Source organism: Musca vetustissima, unplaced genomic scaffold (genome assembly GCF_032173495.1).
Source record: "Musca vetustissima isolate MV318-11 ecotype Yass unplaced genomic scaffold, APGP_CSIRO_Mvet_v1 utg4153, whole genome shotgun sequence".
Classification (NCBI taxonomy): Eukaryota; Metazoa; Arthropoda; class Insecta; order Diptera; family Muscidae; genus Musca; species Musca vetustissima.
In genome coordinates, this window is record NW_026879862.1 from 206,101 (window position 1) to 229,667 (window position 23,567).

Consider the following 23,567-nt stretch of genomic DNA (forward strand, 5'->3'; position numbering starts at 1 on the left):
GAATGCCAAATTACAGCCACTTCTGTGGGAATTTAATCTCCGTAATACGGGCAACGGGGTGTTCAAAACCTTTAGCACTATCGAAATTATCTTCTAAAATGTTTTCAAGCCCCCAATAACTCGGAATGCCAAACTACAGACACTTCGGTGGGAAAATACTGCTATGTCAAAACTTGGACCTATATAAAATGTCTGCAGCAAAAGAACTGGGAATACCAATTTACCACCACTTCAAACATGGATCTACCTTGTCAATTTTCTGTATATATCCATGTCTGCCTCTAAGATTCCGCAATGCCACAACTACATCCACTTCGGGTAGAAAGTGCGGCTAAAACCTTGAAAATACCAAAAATTGAGCGGTACTTTTACATGGAAGCTATACCGAAAAAGTGACTAAGTATTGATAATTTTTGGTAGGATTAGATCTTAATAAGTCCATACCATGAGGGTACTGCCATATCGATGCCGCCTATACTAAAACTTGGACAAATATATCCAATTTTCAGTATTGGATATGTCCTGGGAGTAGTAGCAATGTTTGTGCAACATTTCAAAGCTCCAGTTTAAATATTTCGAGCTCTTGTAGAAGTGGACCGATAGCCTCATCTGCTAACATTATACAGTCCTGGTGAAAAATATTAGGTTGCGTAAACTTTGGTTCAAATCAGATACTTTGTTCGCATTATATTGTATGGGAGGTACCAGAAGAAGTTGATCGATATTTCCCATCTTCGAACTTTGGAAAAAATACAACTATGTACAAAGTTCGGATGAAATCGATTGCTCCCTTCGAGAGTTATCCTCAATGCTAACAGAAATATAAATATATTAATATATTTATAACAAACAACGTTGGATTGAATTATATATACCCTGTTCCAGAATCTGCAAGAATCTACAATTAATCAAAATTAATTTTGATTTACCTTTAAAAAAAGCTTGAAAAGTGTAATTAATTTTTGAGTACGAGAACAGGCCAATAAATTCTTAGAGACGGATCATCTCCAATCATTATTATTTTTCAAAATAACTTCTTCGGTACGTACATCTTTCCTACTCTGCAAACCACTGCTTGTCTTCTTCCAACTATTAGTTGTTGCAAAAAATTACAAAAAAAACTCTTCCATAAAACAACTCACTAAAAAGAAAATCTCCAAGTCCAGCGAAAAAAAGCCAACTGAATGATTTAACCGGAAGTTTAGACATGACACGTTCGAACGCCCAGACGACAAAAACCCAGCAAACAAGTGGGGGAAACTACACAAGAAGCTAAAACCCAAAAAAGCAACAACAAAATTCATACAAACAAAACAATAACAGCAAATCAATTAGACAAACAATAAAAATTAAAAATCGTAAAAAAATAAAAACAAAATAAAGTTCAAAGAAATTACTTTGCAAATTTTTAGATGTGATAATTTTATTTGCAGTCATCGTCTTCTTTTGCATTTTCATTGTCGGGTTTTGTTTTTGCTTTTATTCGCAAGCATTTAAATATTGTTTTCTTTTTTTTGCAAATCGTTTTGCCGGCTTTTATGCCCAAAACAAATTGTTGCATGCGCTTTGGAGAGTGTGTTGGAGTGTGTGTGTTCATTTAACAGTTAAGGGCTATTAAAATAGCATCCAAAAATGGCAAATGGTCACAACCTAAACATATCGGAAGTGTGGCGTTTGTTAGGTAGTAGTGATTTTGATTTTGCCTCCGGGAAGAATATTTAATTAATGGTCGATATAGTAAAAGGCAATGACAAAAACAATGGCAAATAATTATGGAAAAGGGAGTTCTAACATTAGAATAGTGGTTGGGTGACTTTTATGGCGCGAAATTCAATATGGAAATTGTGGAAGACTTGCAAAAGTCTATAGAAAGCTTGAAAAAAACGAAGACACAGAAGGTCGTTTATGGGTGATATATAATTGGTCCGATAAGATAGGACTTAATGAAAATCAATTAACAAAAGGAAATCCTAAAAATTATCTAATACCGTCGAAGACTGGAAATCCATTACTACAGAAGGTATCCCTATTAGTAGGCAGTCGGTATAAGGAAGATCATTAGGAGGTTTCCTGTATTTATAAGCCCTGTCTTGAGCTGACAGTAGACCTACACACGATTTAGAAAACCTATGAAAGCCATAAACAACGGTCTCTGTACCTGAAGAAGGCCAGATTTGTATAGACTACCCAAGAAGACTTTCAGTCCTTTAACTTTTTCGATACCATTTTTATAACCTCCACCTTACATAAGATGGATATCTATTATATTATGTTGGGGAAAAATAAATCCATTATTTTTCCGGCAGAAAATGCCGATAAAATCTAATAACCGGATTGTGACTGGAGATGAGAAATGGATCACATACGATAAATCTGTGCGAAATCGATCGTAGTCAAAGAGCGGTGAAGCACCTCAAACGGTTACCAAACCAAGACAAACGGCCAGGTAGGTTCTGCTATGCATGATTATGAGTTACTTCCATACGGCCAAACGCTAAATTCTGATCTCTACTGTCAACAACTGAACCGTTTGATGATAGCAAATGACCAGAAAAAGCCAGAAATGGCCATCAGGATATCGTTAGGCCACACGCATCTACAGTGACTCACCAGAAACTTCGGGAGCTTGGTTGGGAAGTTTTACTGCATCCGCCATACAGTTCGGACTTGGCACCAAGCGATGATCACTTTTTTCTTGCATTGCAAAATTTCTTTAATGATAAAAATCGACTACTTAAGCTTTTATGATAATATGCAAAACGGTGCATATTTGGACATATCGGATATTCCGAAGGACTTAATTTAACCTATATTACATATAAAAATAATGGATTTATTTTCCCCTGTCCTAATATATTCCATCAAGACCAGGAGTAGTCCTTGTAAATCCATCGAAGAAATAATATAGGATGTAAATGAGGTCTATACTTGGAGATCATAAATTAGAAGACCGCATACCCTATCGAAGACCTGAAGTAGTTAATATATCTTTATATACGACATAAAAAAAGTCTTGAAGATTCTATTGAATACCTGAAGCGGAACTTCTGTACCTACCTTTCAATTTTTGGTGGAAGACATTCAGATAATGTTATGTACATCAGAGCCCCGACTTCCGTCGTTAATTGTGATCGGAGAAATTCCAAGCTAAATGAAAAACCGAAATTTCTAAAAAGTGACGCAAATCGGAATTGAGGATCTTATGTTTATACATTATGGACCTACTATAGGTCTAGAAACCTATAGTATGTTCTCTGTCTATCCCTTTTTCAATAGAACATTAATAAAGATTCGTAAACGACCAATAGAAGTCCTTACAAATAGTTAACTTCAAAGGAAGACAGATAACAAACTGCTACGAGTTCTTTAGAAGACCTTATATATCTGTTAAAAACTTCAAGAATAGCTTCTATACTTGTAGAAAAGCAAAGCCAGAGGGCCGAAGAATAAAATGTATTTGTTAGAAGATTTAGTTCTAAAAGGCCCACAGAATGAGCTCTGGATATGGAAGAACTACATAATGAAGCCTCTCCATTTGTATAGAGAATTTAGAGTACCTTGTTAAAGATCCTCCATCGAAATTGATCTTAATTTTTTTTAATTCTTATATATAATCTTTAATTCCATAGAAGTCCTGTGGGAGGTATGTTTTTGGTCGATGTAAGATGAGAACATTATATTTTAAATTTTATACCCTCAGTCATGTAATAGTGGGTGTACTAATAATGTTATTACGTTTGCAAAATTCGATGATATATTCTTCATTCTACGAACTTTTGAAACTGGCTAATCGTGTCTTCTGTTTATAGAGAAAACTATTTCTGCAGAGAGAGGACTCTATAGATAAACAGACTGTCTTATGTTATATAGATATAGAAGGTTGTCTTTCTATAGAAGACTTATCGAAGGTCTTTTGTCTGTAGAAATTCAATAGACGGTATTCATCATATTGAACATCAACAAAAGGCCACCTTGAGTGATATTCTGCCAATGAAAGACATGTGAAGATCCTTCTGGATATTGAATATTTTCTGGAAATTATCAGTATACAGACTAATTTATCTAGATCAAATACAGTGTCTTCCGTTTAAAGAAGAGCAATAGAAGTTGTTATGTTTATTGGAAACCAGCAGAAAATCGTCAGACTATACAATATTAGTTTGGGGAAAAATAAATCTATTATTTTTTCTGCAGATGATTTCTCGTAAAGCAACGATCAAACAATTTCAGATTTGTGCTCGTTGGAAGGGTGACATTTCGCAGTAAACAAATATTTTGGTGCATTCAGTTGTATGTTACAGGGTGTTAAAAATGGAAGTGAACAAAGAGAAAATTCGGTAGATTTTACAGTTTTTCTTGACAAAGGCGAAAATGCAAGCCAAGCGGCAAAATTGTGAATGGTGTTTATGGTTCCGCTACTGCAACAGCCATTTGTGTACAACTTTGGTTTCGTAGATTCTGTTCAGGAATTTCTGATGTTAAAGATGCACCTCGCACAGGCAGGCAGTTCGTCGAAAATATTGATAACATCGGAGAAATTCCTTTAAAATGACAACAAATCATAAAACAACACGGAGCATGTTTGGCCCAAATCGGACATTCCGAAGCATGTAAAATAAATTCATATAAAAATAATGGATTTCTTTTTCGCCAACCTAATATACAAAGTTCTTCTATCTTCAGAACATTTAATGGCTTGTGCTGCTGTATGAACTCCAAGCTTGGTGTGGCAAGACAAAATTGTTATTGTTGCAGTTGCTGGTTCTGCTGCGAACGATGAAGAGGAAAGAGATAAACGTTTCAGAGAAACAAAAAAAAAACTTTAACATTTAAGTCACGCGTAGGTGTTTAACCGACAACCGATGTTTAATTGCTAATTGTTGGAAAATGGTAAGACAGACGGCGATGATGATGATGATGATCGCTGAAGACAAACGAGCAAATAAACAACCAACACACCCCGTTTAATTTGTATGATGGTTTGACGAAGAGGTTGTAAGGTTGCGGTATTGTGCCTCCATTTTACATCTGACTGAGATTATAGGTTATAGTAAGAAAAGAAGAATTGACATAGAGGTTGAAGAATATTTTCTAAAATATGGTAAGATTGAGAATTTCGTCAGCATAATTTTTAAGGTGAGCTCTCTTTCTATTTTGAATTAGTAGAAAGAGAAGTTAATACGAATATTAGAAATTTCGGTGCTGCAATTTTGGCATCTCCAACGTATAGGCAGGAAGAACTATTCGAAATTTTAAGTCGAGAATGGAGGGTGATCTTCTTAAATCAGTTCGGCGTATTTTTCGTATGAAAATGGTAACCTCCGATAAGGGAACCTGTCAATATTCGATAATTTGAGGATTTTTATACCCTCCACCATAGTATGGAGGGTATATAAATTTTGTCATTCCGTTTGTAATTCATCGAAATGTTCATTTCCGACCCTATAAAGTAGAAAAAAGTAGAACGTATGGTTCCGCATACCTATTCCCTTTGTGAAGGTTCCAGAAGTTGTGGACCGATATTCCCCATCTTCGAATTTGAACTAAGTTTGGAAGAAAAAAATATGGGCAAAGTTTGGATGAAATCTAAATTTTCTGAAATGGATTTGGTCCAAAGAAACATGGGGTCTAGAACCAATATTTCGATGAGGCACATTTTCACCGTGTTAAAGTGTATACACCCCCATTAGCCATAAGGCTGAGGGTATAATTATCCATTAAAAATTTCTGAAATTTGTATTATTACATAATCCGTTTTTAGAAATGTCGGTATAGGTCCACTTTTTGCATTTCTAGTACCTATATTTGCATTTCTAGTAACTGTCAGTATATCTATGGTGGAGGGTATCCAAAGTTCGACCCAGCCGAACTTAACGCTCTTTCACTTGTTTGATTTAAACCGATTTTTTTTATTTTAGGTTCATATTGGAGCACCTTTTCGTGTAGCACCTTATAAAAAGGTACCTCCCTGAATTGGGTAGCATTTTGGATTCCCATTCGATATGAAAACCTTTTCACTTGTGAAAAATATTTTTCTTAAATAAAATCCACGATATATTTTAAAAATAATTGTGTTTGTAGGATTATTAAATATCCCCTGAATATACACAAATGTTATAAAGCGATTATGTTACAAAAAATATGCACAAGAGAAAAGCTAAGCAAATCTTCAGTCGCATCACGATCGACATCAACATTAATGACAACTTTTATTATCATCATTAGGCAAAATGATGATAGTATATAAAATTTTTATATATTTTTAAAAATTCTCTCAAACGCAGAGAGAAGAAAACAAGGAAGGAAAAATAAACTCAAAACACAAACTTCGCATACACAATTTTATTAAGCCCCCTCTTCGTTAACCACATTCATGAATATGAATAAAGCAACAGAGTTGAAAAGATGATAAAAAAACTGTTGCGTTTTTTTATAGCTGTTTATGTTAAATTTGTCGTCCCAGTAGTTGTTGTTACTAGTGTACAACAACAACATTATGAACTTTAAAAGACAATAAAACGACAAGTGATACTTATTATAGAAGACTGGCGGGGTTATGACATTTATCTGCACACACACATTTGTGCCCCTCGTTAGCTCGCTCCCTCTCTAGACATTTAATGGTCATTTCCCAGAATGACCAGTGTGACCATGCCATGGGCAGACCATCTAAAAATTTAATACAGGCGCTCATTAAATTAATAAAGACAACCTAATTTGCCAGGAATTAACAACATTTTTGCTCATAAAATATTTAACACAAATTGCTGGTATTAATCGGGGGAATTAGTTTCGTAATTTTATTAGTTTTACACACTAGAAAATAAAGGATAAATGAGAAATGCAACATGCGGAGAGTTTTTATATACATAACGAATAAAAAGAAATAATAACGAATTGATATTTTAATTTCTAAAAAAATAATTATTCAATCGGATGTCAAGACGTCCGAAAAAATCAAGCGTGTGGGGTTAGCCGATAGTGATGTTAAGGGGACCTTCTATTATTGGATTCAAAAAATTCGATTATTTCGATTGCCTAACTTAAGCCATAAAATGGGAGACATGAGAACCAACATAAAGTAAAAAATCTTGCATCTCCTCCAATAAAAAAGAAAGGCAAATTAGTCAATTTTTCAATCTTTAACATTTTAGCGAGCATGTCCTCTATTTTTGGAAGGCGCTAAGAATGTATAAGGATGTCTTTTATACACAAATCCTTTATGGTGTATTCTTGTTATAAAATGATATTCGAAGAAATTAAAACTTGAAGATGTAATCAGAAAGGTTTCCAAAACCATCATCTACAGACGTAATTTAGGAGGTACTCTAACAATTACGTCGCTTTAACACAATTACGAAACTTTATAGATAGGGAAGAGCTTTCGAAGATTAAAATCTTTTTTAATAATATGTGATTTACCTTATTTAAAAATATCACACTTTAAAAGAACCATTTGTCGAACTTACCTAAAATGAGAAAAGAAGAAACATAATTATTGCAATATTGTTTTAAAATCAAATATAAATATTATTAAAGGAAATAAATCGATAAAGTTAAACATAATAACTAAAATAAATTATTCTGTTTAAAGAATTACTCGAAAAAACCGAAGGCATAATAACAGAAATTGAGGACGTAAATACGACCTTAAATATACTGAAGAGACTGTGAGATAAACATTTTTCGAATAAAGATTTGTATCCTCAGAAAGCCTGAAATTCCTAATTATAGGCAATGGAGGTTAAGGTTTGCCGCTTCCAAATACCTAAAATGGTGCAGTTATAAGGGGGTCTATTCCAAAACACTGAAATTTTCATATCCTCAGCCTTATGGATAATGAGGGTATATACACTTTAATACGATGAGAATGTGCGTAATCGAAATATTAGTTTTATACCCCAATCGATTTACAAATGTCCATCCGTCCGGCCGGCTCGATTTCGTCCAAACTTTGCACATCGTAATATTTCTTCTAAAATTATTTTAAGTTCGAAGATGGGGAATATCGGCCCACCTCCCACACAAAATGGTCAAGTTATGCAAAAAATTAATTTTATAATATCATGCCAACGGACTGTCCGATTTGAACCAAACTTTGTCCGATGATGGAACCCATTGGCCCACTCCTTCTGGTACCTCCCCCACACATAGTCAGAATTTGCAATATTTGTAAATCCAATGTCAGGCGAATAGAATGTCTGACTGTTCCACTCCTTCTGGTGGCTCCCCTTAAATGGTGAAAATTTTATATATTTATTTTACCCAAACTTTGCACAAACCATTGTCTTTACAAAGTCTAGATTCCAAAGATGGGGTCCATTAGTTCACTCCATCCGGTACCTCCCACCAATAGTCAAAATTAACACTATTTATAAATACTAAATTAGGCGATAAGAAATGTCCATTTTAAACCAAACATTGAGCACCCTCTTATATTTAAGATGGGACCTATTGGTAATAAACGTATATCTTATATATAGGTATAATAATATAATCTGTGTGCAAACCATAGCCTGGCGACTGACACTTTTCTTATTATATTCTATTTTTATTTCCAAAATGCAAAAACATAAGCCGACAAATTCGGCTTGGACCGTTATGGCAGGATATGCCAAAACATGGACATAAAAAATGTTTTTTTGTCATGAGGATTTTTATCCTCCCTCTGTCTGTTGAATAGAACTCGGAATACTGAATATAGAGCCTCCATTTTTTCACATACTACTACTCCTCCAATGTTTTGAATTAAAAATGTGATTTACCGGTTCATGTTTTAGTATAGCGCCCATATAGGCGCGATTTTCATTGGGTAGAAAATATGAATAACAAACGTTAACAATATTGGTCCAAGATTCGGAGTAGCCTCAATAAAACGATGTATTGTAATTCGGTTAATCGTAGTTGGGTACGCTTTTAAACCGAATTGGGTCTAATTTATATTTTGAGGTTCTCATTGGGTGTCAAATCTGCCTTCCAAAGATTATCACTATATCTTCTCGCTTTGGTGTAGACCCCATATAACGGCATCTGCAATATTTGGTATATTGATGTGTTCGGTCATAACCTAATTATCCAGCCGAGAGTCTGTTGTGTGATATTTCGTTTTATCGTAGCATGTTGGGTATTTTGAATTTGCATCTCAGTGCTGCACGGCCGAATTTTTGTACCAAAAGAAACCATAATTTTTTGAGCTATTGTCAAATTGTTTGGGATCCATATAGAACAAACCTTTATTACGGTCAGTTTCGAGTAGACAGGACATTTCATATTGGTTTCCAATAGACGGAAGACCTCATGTCGGTATCTATACATAATACCTCTTCTGTTAGTCTTCTATAGCCCGAAAACATCCCGTCGACCTTCTATTTCACCTCCTACCGACTTTCTACACTGAGAAGGTATATCATTGGTCTTCTATAATCTGAATAACTATCGTAGATTCACTTTAGTTCTTCTGTCGGTCTTCTAAAGCCAGACGTCCTCCTGTTGGGCATCCATAGCCAGATGATTTCAAATCGATCTTTTATAGCAGAATCAAAAGTCTCTTAAAGATGTCTTCTTATTTTTGTTCTATATATAGAAGACCTCCACTTGGGATGTATTCTCTTGGGTTATATAAGAATATATAGCAGATATTCTGCTATGAAGACTTCAGATTCGTCTTTTACAGAAGCCTTCCTATTGGACTTCAATATATAGGAGCACTCCCAACCATATTGTTCTTGTTTGCTCTCCTTCGGATGTCTACGCAGAGATTATCTACACTTTAGATGTCACTATAAAGAAGAGCTGATATTGGTCTTCATTTTGTTCATATTGGTCTTTTATAAATAGAAGCCCTCCTATTGGTCTAATATAAAATTATAATGTGGAGAATCCTATTGGTGTTCGAAGAGATTATACCCTCTATCGGTCTGTTATAGGTAGATTTTCTCCTGTCGCTATTCTTATGGATTTAGAAACAATATTTATCAAAGTACTCTAAATAGTGGAACCAAATGATGTGTATAATAAATATTTTACTACCATTTCTAAAATTTATACCAAACACCCTAATATACGACATGACATGAAAGTATCATTGAAACAAAGATATGAAAATGAAATGAATACAAATCAAGTAGTTGATACTGGTTGTTGTTGCTCTTGTCGTCTTGAATGGGACAAACGACTGATTCCAATAACAACAAAGAGTTATATGGATATGCAACAGTGTATACACCAGTTGTCACAGTGACTCTGTAGTTAGTGACTGACTTGCTGGTTGGCTGGCTGGCTGACTGACTGAACATGAAACCAATCCTCACAATAATAAAACAACAAAGTGGGACTATTTTGAATACAGACGGACATAACGTTCGTATGGTGTCTTTATAAGCAATCACTCACATAAGATATACTAACACAATCACACACATATATAGTCAGTCAGCCAGCAAGGCAGGCAGTCAATACTGGGCCCAGAAAAATATACAGAGACAACAACAAAAACAATAAAAAAAACTGGCCTAACAACTTCTCGTTTTGCCTTTTTTGTCAGAGCCTCTCTCTCTAGAAAAATAAAGATTGATAAAAACCCGTAAACTAGCAAACAATGTTCGTTGATGTTCGGAGGAACCAAAACGATCAAGGTGGGTTCTCTCCTCACAATACAAGTATAAGCAACCTGAAATCTAAGCAACAGCAAAAAATTGCTCTCTTTCTCTGATGCTGGCCCGCATATCTCTTCCCTCGATGATTTAAAGATAAAAGCAACAAAACCCGTCAATAATATTAAAGCCTGAAATATAGAAGGAAATTGAAACCGCAGGTTATGTTTAGAGAGAACACGGCGCGCATGCGCTCAAAAGAGACAAACCCATCTACAACACTACGAGAGTCGCCCTATAAACCAAAGTTAGAGGGTAAGACAAGGCAACAGCAACCCAGCACACAAAACCCATTTCAATTTTGTTGTTGTCTTTCTTAATCTCGGCAGGAATAAACAACAAAACCCAACAACACCACCAACGTAACAGAGCATTTATAAGCCCAGTGATCAACAAGCAAAACCGCGCGCCTTTAAACTTTTCGTTATGCGGTTTACGTTTAGGCTTTGCGACCAATCCGCCAAGCCACCAGGCTAAGCCATACAAAAGAAGGTGATCAGGCCAAACAATCGCTGAAGACAATCAATGCTGCTGCCGCAGCTGATGACGACAAACATTTTCGAGAGCCATAAAAACAAACGACGACGACAACAACAACAACGTTGTCGAATACATGCTGTGCTTGTATAAAAAGGTGGGGAGACCGATGCAAAAGACCCAAAACGAGACTAAAATATAAAATAAAAAATATGGCTCAATGTAAGCCAAATTTTAAAATAAAAATCAAAACCTTTTTTGAAAAAAATATATTCAAATCATAAACGAAAATCCGAAACATTGAAGTGTGGCGGGGGTTTTCTGTTGTTTTTTAACGAAGTTTTTACAGTGGAGGACATAATTTTGTATCAGAAAATAGAGGAGGCCTTTTGTAGAAAAAAATTGACTTCCAGAACTGTTGGTCTTCTAAAGCCCGAAGATTTTATTTAGATTTTCACAGCCAGGAAAACATATGTTGGTTGCATATAGTCACAAAAATACCTGTATGTTGTTAGGGGATATTTTATCGGCCTTCTCCAGATAAGATCCCCTGTCGGATACGCAAAACACATCAAGTCGGTATCCGAGAGACAAAACATCTCCGGCTGAGATTTTTTAGACTCAAACAGAGAGAAATCTCTTGTAAGTCCTAAAGATTTTCTGTAGGATTTTTATAAACTCATGTTAGGGGTTCATAGCCATTTATTTATGTATTTCTATCGGCTTTCTAAATTACCTCTCATTGAGCATCCACAGTCGGAAGACCTCCTGCCAGCCTTCTATAACTATTGTAGCCTTCAATACTCAGGTCGCCTCTGGGATAGACAGAACACCTTGATTCGGTATTCGACAGATAGAACACCCCTAGTCAGTTTAAAGATATTTTCCTGTAGCCAAACTGCCGCCATCTTATATAGTAAGAATACCTCCAATAGGTAGATATTGTATAGCTAAAATAACTTAAATCAACCTTCTAGAGGCTAATGACTTCCCACAGTATTAGAGTAGATAGGTTACCTCCTATTGGTTCTTTTACAGAGTGATAATTTTATATTAATCTTCGATAAACGAAGACTTCAAGTCGGTATCTATAGATAAGTTTTCTTCAGTCAGTCTTCTATAGTCCTGAAGCCTGACATCGACCTCCTATCGGTCTTCCACACCCAAAACAATATTTCCTGTACATCTTATTCGTGTTCTATAGCCGACTATAAATGGCGACCAGAAGACCTCCTGGTCGCCATTTTTAGTCAGATCCTATCGATCTTCTTCCTTCCGCTGAAAATTCTGTAGGTATTCTATAAACAGAAGATCTCTTACAAGTCATCAGTAACCACAAGATTTTCTATTAGCCTCCTAAACACATAAGACCGCCTGTCGATCTCTCTCATGCAGGTCATATATCGCCAGATGACCTCCTATGAATATCCTCTAGCCAGAAGACCTGTTGTAGATCGTGAATAACCAGAAGACCTCTGCTACTCTTCCCTAGGCAGAAGACCTGTCAATATTCTTTACCAACGTGATTATTTGTCGATCTTTTACAGTCAGCGGAACTCTTGTCGGTATTTTATAGACAAAAAATCACATGCCAGTCTTTTATTGACAGAATACGCCACATCGGTCTTCTATAGCTAGAAGATCTTCTATTGACCTTCTAAAGCAGAAAGACCTACTACAAGTCGTCTATAGGCAGAATACCTGATACACATAAGACATCCTGATACACATAAGACATCCTGTAAATCTTCTATACCAAGAAGACTTGCAATGGATCGTCTATATCCAGGAGACCTCCAGTCAATATTTTAGACTTATCAAAATTCCTTTAGGTCTTCAGCATACACAAGGCATCCTACAAGTAGTCAATAGGTCACATATACGCATCGATATTCTTCATGTAGGTATACATGAAGAATTCCATCTATCGATCTTATACAGCCAGATGAACTCCTATTAAAATTATGTAGCCAATGGACCTAAAATAGATCGACAATAACCAGCAGATCTCTCAAGTCAGCGGAACTCCTGTAGGTTTTCTATAGTCAGAAGGCCACCAATCGTTGTTCCACAGCCGGAAAATCTCCTATCGGTCTTCTAAACTAGGATGACCAATTGTATGGCTTGTAGCAGTCATCTATATGCAGGAGACTTGATATTACCCTTCAATATGCAGAATTCATCCTGCAGATCTTCTATAACAATGTGACTTCCAATCGGTCATCTATATCCGGGAAATCTCCAGACGATATTCTAGCCCTCAGAACTTCTGTCGGTCTTCTTTATCCAGAAGTGCAGACAGTAGGTTATATTTTTGCCAGAAGAACTTCGATAGGCCACCTATTGCCAAAAAATTACCTGTCGATCTTTATAGCTAGGTCGTATACTGTTAGCTCTATAGCCAGAAGATCTTTTGTCAATACTTTTTGCAAATATCAGACCTCCTATTGGTCTCCTATATGTATAGAGGGTCTTCTATGACCAGAAGAACGCATGTAGGTCTTCCATTGCAAAAATAAATCTTGTCGGCTTTCTATAGTTTGGAGCCCACCTGGCAGTATTCTATAGTTAGGAGGACCCCAAATGTTCCTTAATATGTAAATTCTATTTTATCGGTCTTCTATGAATAGAAGATATCCCACCGATCTTTTAGAAACATTTTATGAGTATCGAATAAACAGAAAACCGCTATCCGTCTTCTGTATTCAGTTTTTAATAGCGAAGCGACCTCAAGTCGACCTTTTCTAGGCAGAATAGAAAAAGTCAACAGACCCGAAGAACCCCGGTAGACCACCGATAACCAAAAGACATCCTATCGGACATCTATAAATACGAGACCTCCTATCAGTTTTCTATAATATTTTAGTCGTCTATAACCAGAAAATCTCATATTTTAGATAACAGACCTTCTATGGATCCCCTATATATAGAGGGTCCTTTATTACCAGAAGATCTCCTGTATGTCTTCTCTAACAAAAATAAATCTTGTTGGTCTTCTATAGTTAAAAGACCTCCTACAAGTCTTCTAGAGTTAGGATCAGAGCACTTGTCGGTATTCTGAACGTAGTATCTCTTCTGACGGTCTATATAGAATTTCCTATCGCTCTTCTATTGCCAGTATACTTTCTGCCATCCTCCTACCAAAAATACCTCCTGGGCCCTTCTCTTGTAAGAAGGTTCTCAACTAAATAAAGGCTCTTTTATAGTCAGAACACCATCCACAGACCTTCTTCCTGCCAGTCTTCTAAAATTGATCCATTCGGCCTTCTCATGTCAAAAGATTCTCCACTATAGCCAGAACTTCGATTGTCCATAGGCTGAAGAACTTTTATATATTTTCTCTATATCCCTCGAAGAATAACTTCTCTTAGCACGAAAAAGGTCTGAACATGATCGCAACTGTGGCGATCATTTTTTACGTCAGCAATACACACATACAAAAATATTATTAAACAAACCACATAATAAATATTGAAAGAAATAAAAAAAAACAGCAACTACAAGTGACAACTTCAAACTGGTACTGGTTTTGTTTGTGCAGAAATCCCATAGCTCACCGATCTGCTCAAGCAATATCGTTGAAGAAGGAGAAAAAAACTAATAAACACTATAACCAACCAGGGACCGGGTGAAGGGGGTGCCGAACATACACCCAGTAAATCACGTTTATGTCGCGCTGTTGTTGTCTTCTACATGAGCCTGTATGGGTATGTGTGTGTCTTTTAGTGCTTGTACCTGTGGCGTCGTTTAAGTTTTACGTCGAGCGGCGCGCAACACATAACTTTTTTTCGGTATGTGGTGACCCATTAGGAAAAATAGGTTGTCTGGTGCGCGCTGCTGGTGAGCAAAATTTTATTCGCATATTGAGCTTTGCTGGGTTCTTGATGGTGGTGTAGTAGTTTTTTTATATTTTCTTGATTGGCTATTTATGGCCAACACTGCCTTGGCCAGAGAGTTAGTCAGCCAACCACCAAGTGTTAGGAGCAGCAGCAGCAACAACAGAACCAGAAGCTAGTGGCAAAAATTGTCTATAATTTGCAAAAGAATCAATTTGAATTTTTATTAATCGTTCGTTGTTCGTTGGCCTGTGTGCCCTGCAGATTTAGATTTCTGCTTCGAAATTAATTAGTATTTATTTTTTGGTTTTAGTTGTCATTAATTTGACAATAATCATATTGGGAGAGAATTTAATGTTCTTGTGGCAGAGAAGTGTGTCGTAGTGACAACAAATTTGATTTCATTAATCTTAATTATCATTGAATTGAAAACATGATTTTTAATTAATCGATAACATATGTTCGAATTCGTTTGGGGAGTTTTTTTTATTATTTTGATGAAGAAATCCATTAAAAATTGAATTGCAATTAGGGTACACAGAGAAAAGCATCGAGCATATATTGAAGCTATATCTACAAAACAGAAGACAGTCTGCTGAAAACTATATTGTGTAGGTCTTCTATAGATAGAATTCATCCTCTTGGTTTTCTATAACAAAAAAATCTCTTGTCGATATTTATAAATATCATACCTCATATTGGTCTCCTATATGTATAGCTGGTTTTCTGTAGCCAGAACATAGCCAGATGATCTCCTGGCTTCGATAGTTTGGAGAACACCTGGATGTCTTCTATAGTTAAAAGGACTCCTAAGGTTCCTTAATATATAGAAGAAGATCTTCTATCGGTCTTCCATGAATATAATATATCCTACCAATCTTCTAGAAACATTTTATGAGTATCGATTATACGGAAAACGGTCAATCCGTCTTCTAAGTTCAGAAGACCTTTTGCTAGCCTTACAAAATGAAATGATTCACAAAGGGGTGTACAAATGATTAACTTCACAATTTTATGTACACTTCAAACTTTTAATTAACTTCAGATTTGAAAATAGTATGCGTCCACGTTTAGTAGGTCGGGTGTGTTCAATAAGCATTCGTCAAATTGGTGTATTTGGTAGAAGTGGAATTATTGTAGCGGTTACGAACTGTAGATCTTCCATTTTGTACATCTATAGACCGTATGTCGATCAACTATAACCGCAAGACAGAGAAATCCCTATTGTAAGACCTATTGTTGTTCGTTTATAGTCATAAGACCTCCTTTCATTCGTATATCCCAGAATATCTCCTGTCCGTCATCTGTAATCAGAGACCCGCATATCAGACTTCCATCAAAACAGAAGACCTCAATTGGTATTTTATAGATAAAAGACTTTGTGTTGGGGTATATGTACCAGAAGCGGTTGCGAATTGTAGATATTCCATTTTTGTAGTCATATCATCATTTTTGGGCGTCTATAGTCAGAATATCCAGAAGACCTCCGCTTGCTCTTTAATAGGCCCAAGCTTCTCCTACATGTTCTTCCATAGGGCCAGGCGACCTACTATTGGTCTTCTTAGCCAGAACGAAAAACGATGGCCTGTTATTGTTCATATAATCAGAACAGCTCTTCTATAGCAGTAGACCTCCGCTCGTTACCTTATAGTCAAAGACCTCATGTTGATATTCTAAAGCAAGAAGACCTAGGGTTGCTCTCTTATAGCCAGTCGGAATTTTACAGACCGAAAAAAATGATGTCATGTATTTTTCTGTAGTATATGTTAAAAAAATTACGTTGTCATTGGATTTCGAAGATTTAAAGTATGCCGTATTTGTTTACTTCTTTTAATACCACAAGCTTGAGATCTTTAAGTCGACCACAAAATATATATTTCGACCTTTGTCAATAAATGCATTCACCATGGTATCACCACCATCGTCAATACTTTGTATTGTAAAACAAAAAATACTCCCTTTTATTTTTTCTAATTGTTCTACTAATAATACAAATAACCAAAAACCGAAACACAAACACTGGCGCCATACACCAAACCGCAAAATTCTGGGAAATCCCTTCAGAGTTGGATAATTAATACCGATTGGGGAAAAAGTGTTTATTTCTAATTTTAAAATGTCAATATTTAAAGGTTACATACAAAATAAACTATTCAGAATCTAAAATTAAATTTCAAAATAACTATGGCAAATTTTCAGAAGATGCATTAATTTCAGATTTCAGGAGCATATATTGACTTGTGCTGCGTAGTAGCAGTAAACCCTGATTTTTCGATATACAATGTTAACCATTCGGTTGGGTTTGTTGTTCGTATCAACACTTGTTTGATATATTGAAATTAGCATTTATATCGAAATAATTTGGAAAATACATATGCGAATTTTGTAACACGGTAGGAGTGTCTGAAATAATGAAACAATGGAATGTAAAACTAGATACAATCGAGTAAGTGGAAAAACGGCTCAATCGATTCTGTTAACCACAGAAACAAGGAATGAATTATGTAGTCGCGGACAGTGGGAATTGGATTGATGAGACGAATATTTCGCAGTCAATAAATTAAACCCACGAGTGACAGGAGAGCTTATCGAAAGAAAATCTATTATTGCCAACAATATGTAGATAAACCAGTCAGTTCAACAACCGAGAATCAATTCATACAAATCAGAAATACTTTAATGTAGTGATGAAGTACGAACGAGACTAGCCGAACGAATTGTCACCTTTTGTAAAATGGTTAAACTTGTCGACTCGTCTACAAAGGTGGCGACAATGAATACACACACGGTACGTAATCAAAATCAATGGCGAATACGAATAAGAAGGCTAAGGAAACTTGGATAGGGAGGCTTACCGAAAGACAATCTGTAATTGTCAATGATATGTCGATAAAAATCTACGTTCAATAAACGAGAAGGAATTAGAAAATACCTGTATCGAGACCTCTACCAAGGTGTTGACTATGGATAAATGTATGGAATCAAAACCCATGGCGAGTACAAGCAAGACTTTTGTCGTGGCCAAAAATCAAAATTTTGCCTTGGAACCCTTAGATCATCCCCATCACCCATTTATCAGCAAGTGTCGCTACCATTAAAGGCAGAGGTGCAAACGGATGAATAACTTCACATTTTCGACGACTGCTATCGGCAATCCCATGATCCTACATCTGCTACGAAATAGCTACTTTGGAAACTCAACTGCTGACTAGAGCAATAAAAATCACAAAACCCCAGAAGCAATGGGAAGTAAGGATTATCGGTTTGATGGTTATACCAACGATATGCCCTAGTTCTATAACCGAAAAGAAATTTCAACGAATTAGGAAGCACCTTATATTAGTGCAAAAGTACTGTCATGACCTCTTCCAATATGGCAACTAGGGATACTCACAAAGTACAGAATCAAAACTCCGCAGGAAGGTACGAAGCGTGCCTGCAGCGACTTCAGTTGTAACCGTTTCTACAGGAATCAAACCCTTCAGACAACCTGTGAATATGAAGAGGGTGAGATTGTTTGAGGTTTGGTACAAAGAAACCGTCAATGAACGCAAATAGTGGTCTCATATGAGTCGGTAGAGGCAACGAAGGAAAGTGCAAAGAATAATCACTCTGGTAATTCATACGTGGGTTAGTATATTTATTTTGGTCTATACAATTATTGGTGGCACCATTTGACATTTCCAGTGGAATGCATGCATCATGTGTTGTGTTTTTGTTCCACAAAACACTGATGCCGGGGGCGAAATGATAATGCAGGGTCGTCGTGTGACACGCATCACCTTACAAAAAAAAGTTCACTCTCATTGGATTCCACACAATTTGAAAATAGCTCAAAACAGGTCGTGTTGATTGGTGCTCAGTAATTTTGAAAAAAATACAATCGAGGTACTTCAGAATACTTTTCGTCGGATATGACGGGCCATTACCGGAGATCGGAGACGCTTCAACTCTAACGAAAGTTGTTTGTGGTAGAAAAACTTCGATGCAAATTATTGTTTCTTCGAAGAGACTGGCCAGATGGGGACTCCTCCGCTTCAGCAATGTAGAACTGTCACTTCTGAGCGGTATACACTCATAAGTTGCCTAAACCCTTCGGAGAAATTCGAAAAACGAACAAGATTATAGGCATCATTGTGTGCCATGAAAATGCGAGGTCTTACACATCGTCCTAAAACCAGGTTCTTTTTGGTATGGTAAATAATTGAATTTTATTGCGGACCCTTAAGTGAAGTCAGAAAAATATTGTTGAAGCGTTCAAAATCCATGTTTTGGAAGAGTGAAAAAATACGATTCGATAATTGGTTTGAGCGCATGGATTTCTTGCTGGATTACTAGACCAGAAATAGATGTAGTAGTCCTCCTTTATGTGTTACTCAATTTCAATTAGTTTTTTGTCTTGTCACCTTATGCTATGAAGTTTCCACATTTATCAAGAAGCATCAGAAGTTCCCTGTGATTCTCGATTATGTAGCATTCGAATTTAAAGCTATTGTTATAGGCGATCACTAATTGATTGCTGTTAATATTAAATTTAAATATCTACTCAACTTCATTTTTATTTTCATTCAACACCAAAAAAAATCTCACAGTGCATTTGCATTTAAAGTAGCGCTGATCTACACCTCGGCCACGGTTGAATGAGAATTCAACTGAGAAACAAGTCACCTTTTCCGTCTCCATGTTTATTTATTTTTTGTTGCTGTTGTTGTTCAAAACAGTTGATTGTGACAAACAGGTAAAAAATAAACAAGAATAACGACAGCAACAACAACAACAACAAGAAAGACAAACAACCAGCATGGCACGACTGAAACGATGACACAAAAAGTAAAAAAAAAAGAAGAAAAAAACACAGATACGTAAACACATCTGTAGAAGTTAAACAGAGGAAACTATCTATAGCTAGCTGCTAGTCAGACTCCGAACATTAGTAAGAGATGCGCTCAGCTGAAATAAAAGAACGCGATCATAACCACAAAAGATATACGCAAAAGTAATGAAACTTTGAAAGAGCTGCAGATGCAAAAACCAGAAACGGAGACTTTTTGCCAAGAGATGCTGCTGATGTAGTTCCATAAAGTCATATGGAGAGCAAAATGGAGAATTCTCTTTTGATTTGGACGAAAATTGAAGTGTAGACGACCGAGATAAAAATATCATCTGCGATGAGATCAGTGTATGGTTCAGTTAGATATATAAATATTATTTTATTCTGTGACACCTTGTGGAAATAAGTCCAGATATAAATGGGTTTGGAGGTTTAATGTTTATCTTGCTATGGCGATAACAATGAAATGTGATAAACAGCATTTTTGAAATATTTCTGAAATACGTCAGACAAAACCGCATTTGAATTGTAACGTCGTCACACACTATAAATCTCTTTGGATTTCGATAAATTGGGTCGGGCCAGCCTTTTTATGCCCTACAGAAGGAGGCGGTACTTTAATTTTCTTAAAATTGATCTAGACATTTATTAGCGGAATATGTCATGGTCAATTTCTGATAGGAGAAAACGAATATTTGGCCAAAATACCGAAAATTTGGCGCTATATGGGGTGTATACCGTCATAACGTGTCTCCCATTCAATACCAAATAAAGATTTCTATTTATTCTACTGCAGGACCGGAAGCACCAAATATTTATTTTTTATATACTTTATTTTCATAAATAGGCACATGTGTATATATTTTTAATAAAGGAACAAGACCAGTGAAAGGAGCGAGATAAGAAAAAAGGAACTATGGGAACTACAGAATTGGACCTAGTTCATATAGCTCCTCTATCGGAAAAGTTCCAATGAGCTAGTTCGTTCCGAAACTACCCAACTCTATTGATCATTCATTTAGTTGCTTTTAGTTCAATTGTTCATTGATACACCTCGGTTAATTTGGTTAAAAAATGTGATGATCTACATGAGCGATTGGATCAAAAGATACTAGGTGAACGAGAGCAAAAATGAACGACTGCAGCAAATGGAACTAGATGAACCTAAGAATACCTAGTACCGATCGTTTCTTTTGCGGAATAGTTCGATTAAAATAGTTCCTTCTGAAGCTACCCAACTCTAGTATATTGAGATGCTAATGTGATAATTGCCATAGTCCATCTTGAAAAAGCTATTAACAGATTTTTCAGCAGCGTTAGAATACTTGTAATATCCTGTGAGTTTGGGTTAGCAGCGGTTAAGCTAGTGGATGGTTAAGGAGATATTGCAACTGATGAAAAAATAATTAAATTCTCAAAATTTCTATTTCCATGGGCCTATATTTATCATTTCCTCCAAATATATTGTTACATTCAGCCTTATGTGACGTCATGGTGAGGTTTTCAAACATGCCAGCATCAACACTAAGGAATTCCAAATTACAGCCATATCGTGGGAAAATGTGGTCATAACCAAAAAAGGGTCTAGAGACGGAACCTTTATCTTGAAGCATAGTCTCAGTGAAAATTTGCATGAAATATTCTCCAAACTTTCATTTGTATGGACCATACTGTTTATCACCATAAGTTCAATGGAAGGATATACACTTAGGCCTGCGAGTGACCTGTTGTGCGCTATAGAGAAGGAAGTAGGTCAGAGAGTTAACTTTCGATTCCCTACACTTATGTACCATATGTAGAGGCTCCCTGGGTGATTTTCCCTCGTTGCTTTCTGTGGCTTCGCCTTCTCCAATCCTTGTCTTTCCGCTTTTAAATTACTCAGCGTTTGAAACGTGATGCTACTTGACCTTGGTCTTAGGCAGACTTGCCATTGAAGTCCTGTGTAAGCCTACCACAAGGAGAGTCCCTTCCTCGTTCTCCTCCCTGAGGAAGACTTCCCTCTTCTTCATCATCAGTGTCTTGTTCTGCAGACCGAAGACCTCAAGCATACGTTTCGTAGTCAAAACGCTGTTCTCACCTCTGACGAAGACTGTCGCCTTTTGTAATTGAGGAATGTATATTTTCCTGACCAGCTTAAGTTTGGCTGTCTCACCTATTGGCCCAATACTTGTCACTAATTTCCTTAGAGCTACTATGCGTTTTTATGATTCAAATTCTAGCATTAAATAATCCCCTTTGAAAACGCAGCTATCCAGATCAATGGGACTTCCTCCTTGAAGCATGTTGTGCTTCGCGATCTTGTTATTGATCGCGTACATCACCTCTTGATGGGTCTCCTATTTTAGCTTACGAACGCACTAATTCCGTCGGCCACTGTATAGCAGAACTCTTCTCGATAGCGTTTTCTGGCAACCTTCGCATAATGTGGCTGCTCCTTACCATCTGTTGCTGTACTTTTTTGAAAAATCCGGATGGTACTTTTGACATTCGCGGCCTTTGTGGAAGATTGCGACTTCCTGATATCAAAGGCAGCTTCGCCTTCTTTCGTCAATGGATTCTCGTGATAGTCTTCTTTGACGTTGGCTTGACTCAGCTTTCTGTTATTATCGGCCAACGGGAATCTTCTTTTTTATCCTCTTTGCCGCTTCCGAAAAAGTTGAGGGAATGTGAGGCATATACTTCTGACCCTCTGTCTGCTTCTCGCACTGTTTGTTAATCCGGTTCATTCTGGCCAACTTCCGCCTTTATTTACATCTAATATAACATTGTCGGTGGCACTACTGCTGAGTGTATTTATTATTATATTTTCCTATAACTCTTATGATTCATACGAGTCCATGTCGCAAGAAAATAATGTTTTTTATACATTTTAATACAGTTTGGACTTAACAGTTTTAGTGGTTATTGTGTTTATAGCTGGTTTACTATCTGCCAATATATTTATTGTATGCACTAAATTTAAATAAATATATTAATTTTTCTGGATTTTGTTTTCAAAAACGTTCATTAGGCTCTTAAAGTCACCCTATTTATTGATCCCCAGTCTCCAAAACACCGGAATATGAGATTACACTCCCTTTAATATGAAATGGCGCCCAACGCATCCTAGAAGTTGTAGTGACATTTGGTGTGGCTCTATGTCAAATATTGCGACCCCTATCGACCTGTTATTTGGTCCTTCGTTAATAAATAAATTTGGTCCTTCGACTAATGTCTCCTCTCTGAAATATTTAAAATTATTTTGATCTAAATTCCGCTTACCTTTTTGTTTTGTATCATCGCCGTTTTCCAATTGATGGCTAACGACCAAATTATTTTGCAATTGCAGCAGGCCGCTGCCGCAAGTGCCGGAGCTGGTAATGTTTTTCATGCGTAATTTTGATTATTGCAGCAACAACAACAAATAATAAACAAACAAACGTTGACAATATAGATTTTGAGGAAATGAAATCTTCAAAACTGAACTAAATTTAATGGCGCGTATCAAAAAAATCCACGAAGACGAACGACAAGAAAAATGGCAGCAATTTGCCTTAGATAAATTTTAGGTTTTGTTTCGTGTTTTTTCTTCTTGTTTCGGCTATTACGATATTACGACAACGACGCGAAGATGCTGATGATGATGACGACGACAAAGAGACAGCAAGCAAACGCGGCAATATGCGGATGATGTTGTTGGCGACAACACAAGAAAAAAAACGAGCTCTTCGGTTTGTGTTTTAATATTGGATACGAGAAGATCAGCGTTCGGACGGTTTTGTTTTTGCTTTG

General features: G+C 36.4%; 1 protein-coding gene across 2 annotated transcripts in view; it reads right to left on the reverse strand.

The window, feature by feature from the left end:
- The window catches only part of LOC133324987 (protein scalloped), a 159,999-nt gene extending 136,801 nt beyond the window's left edge, over window positions 1-23,198 (reverse strand). For both annotated transcript variants that reach the window (XM_061533813.1, XM_061533812.1), the window contains exon 1: window positions 23,058-23,198. In XM_061533813.1, the coding sequence (XP_061389797.1) occupies window positions 23,058-23,166 (109 nt within the window). In that variant the 5' untranslated portion in view covers window positions 23,167-23,198. The remainder of the gene's footprint in view (window positions 1-23,057) is intronic.
- Window positions 23,199-23,567: the final 369 nt, after the last annotated feature.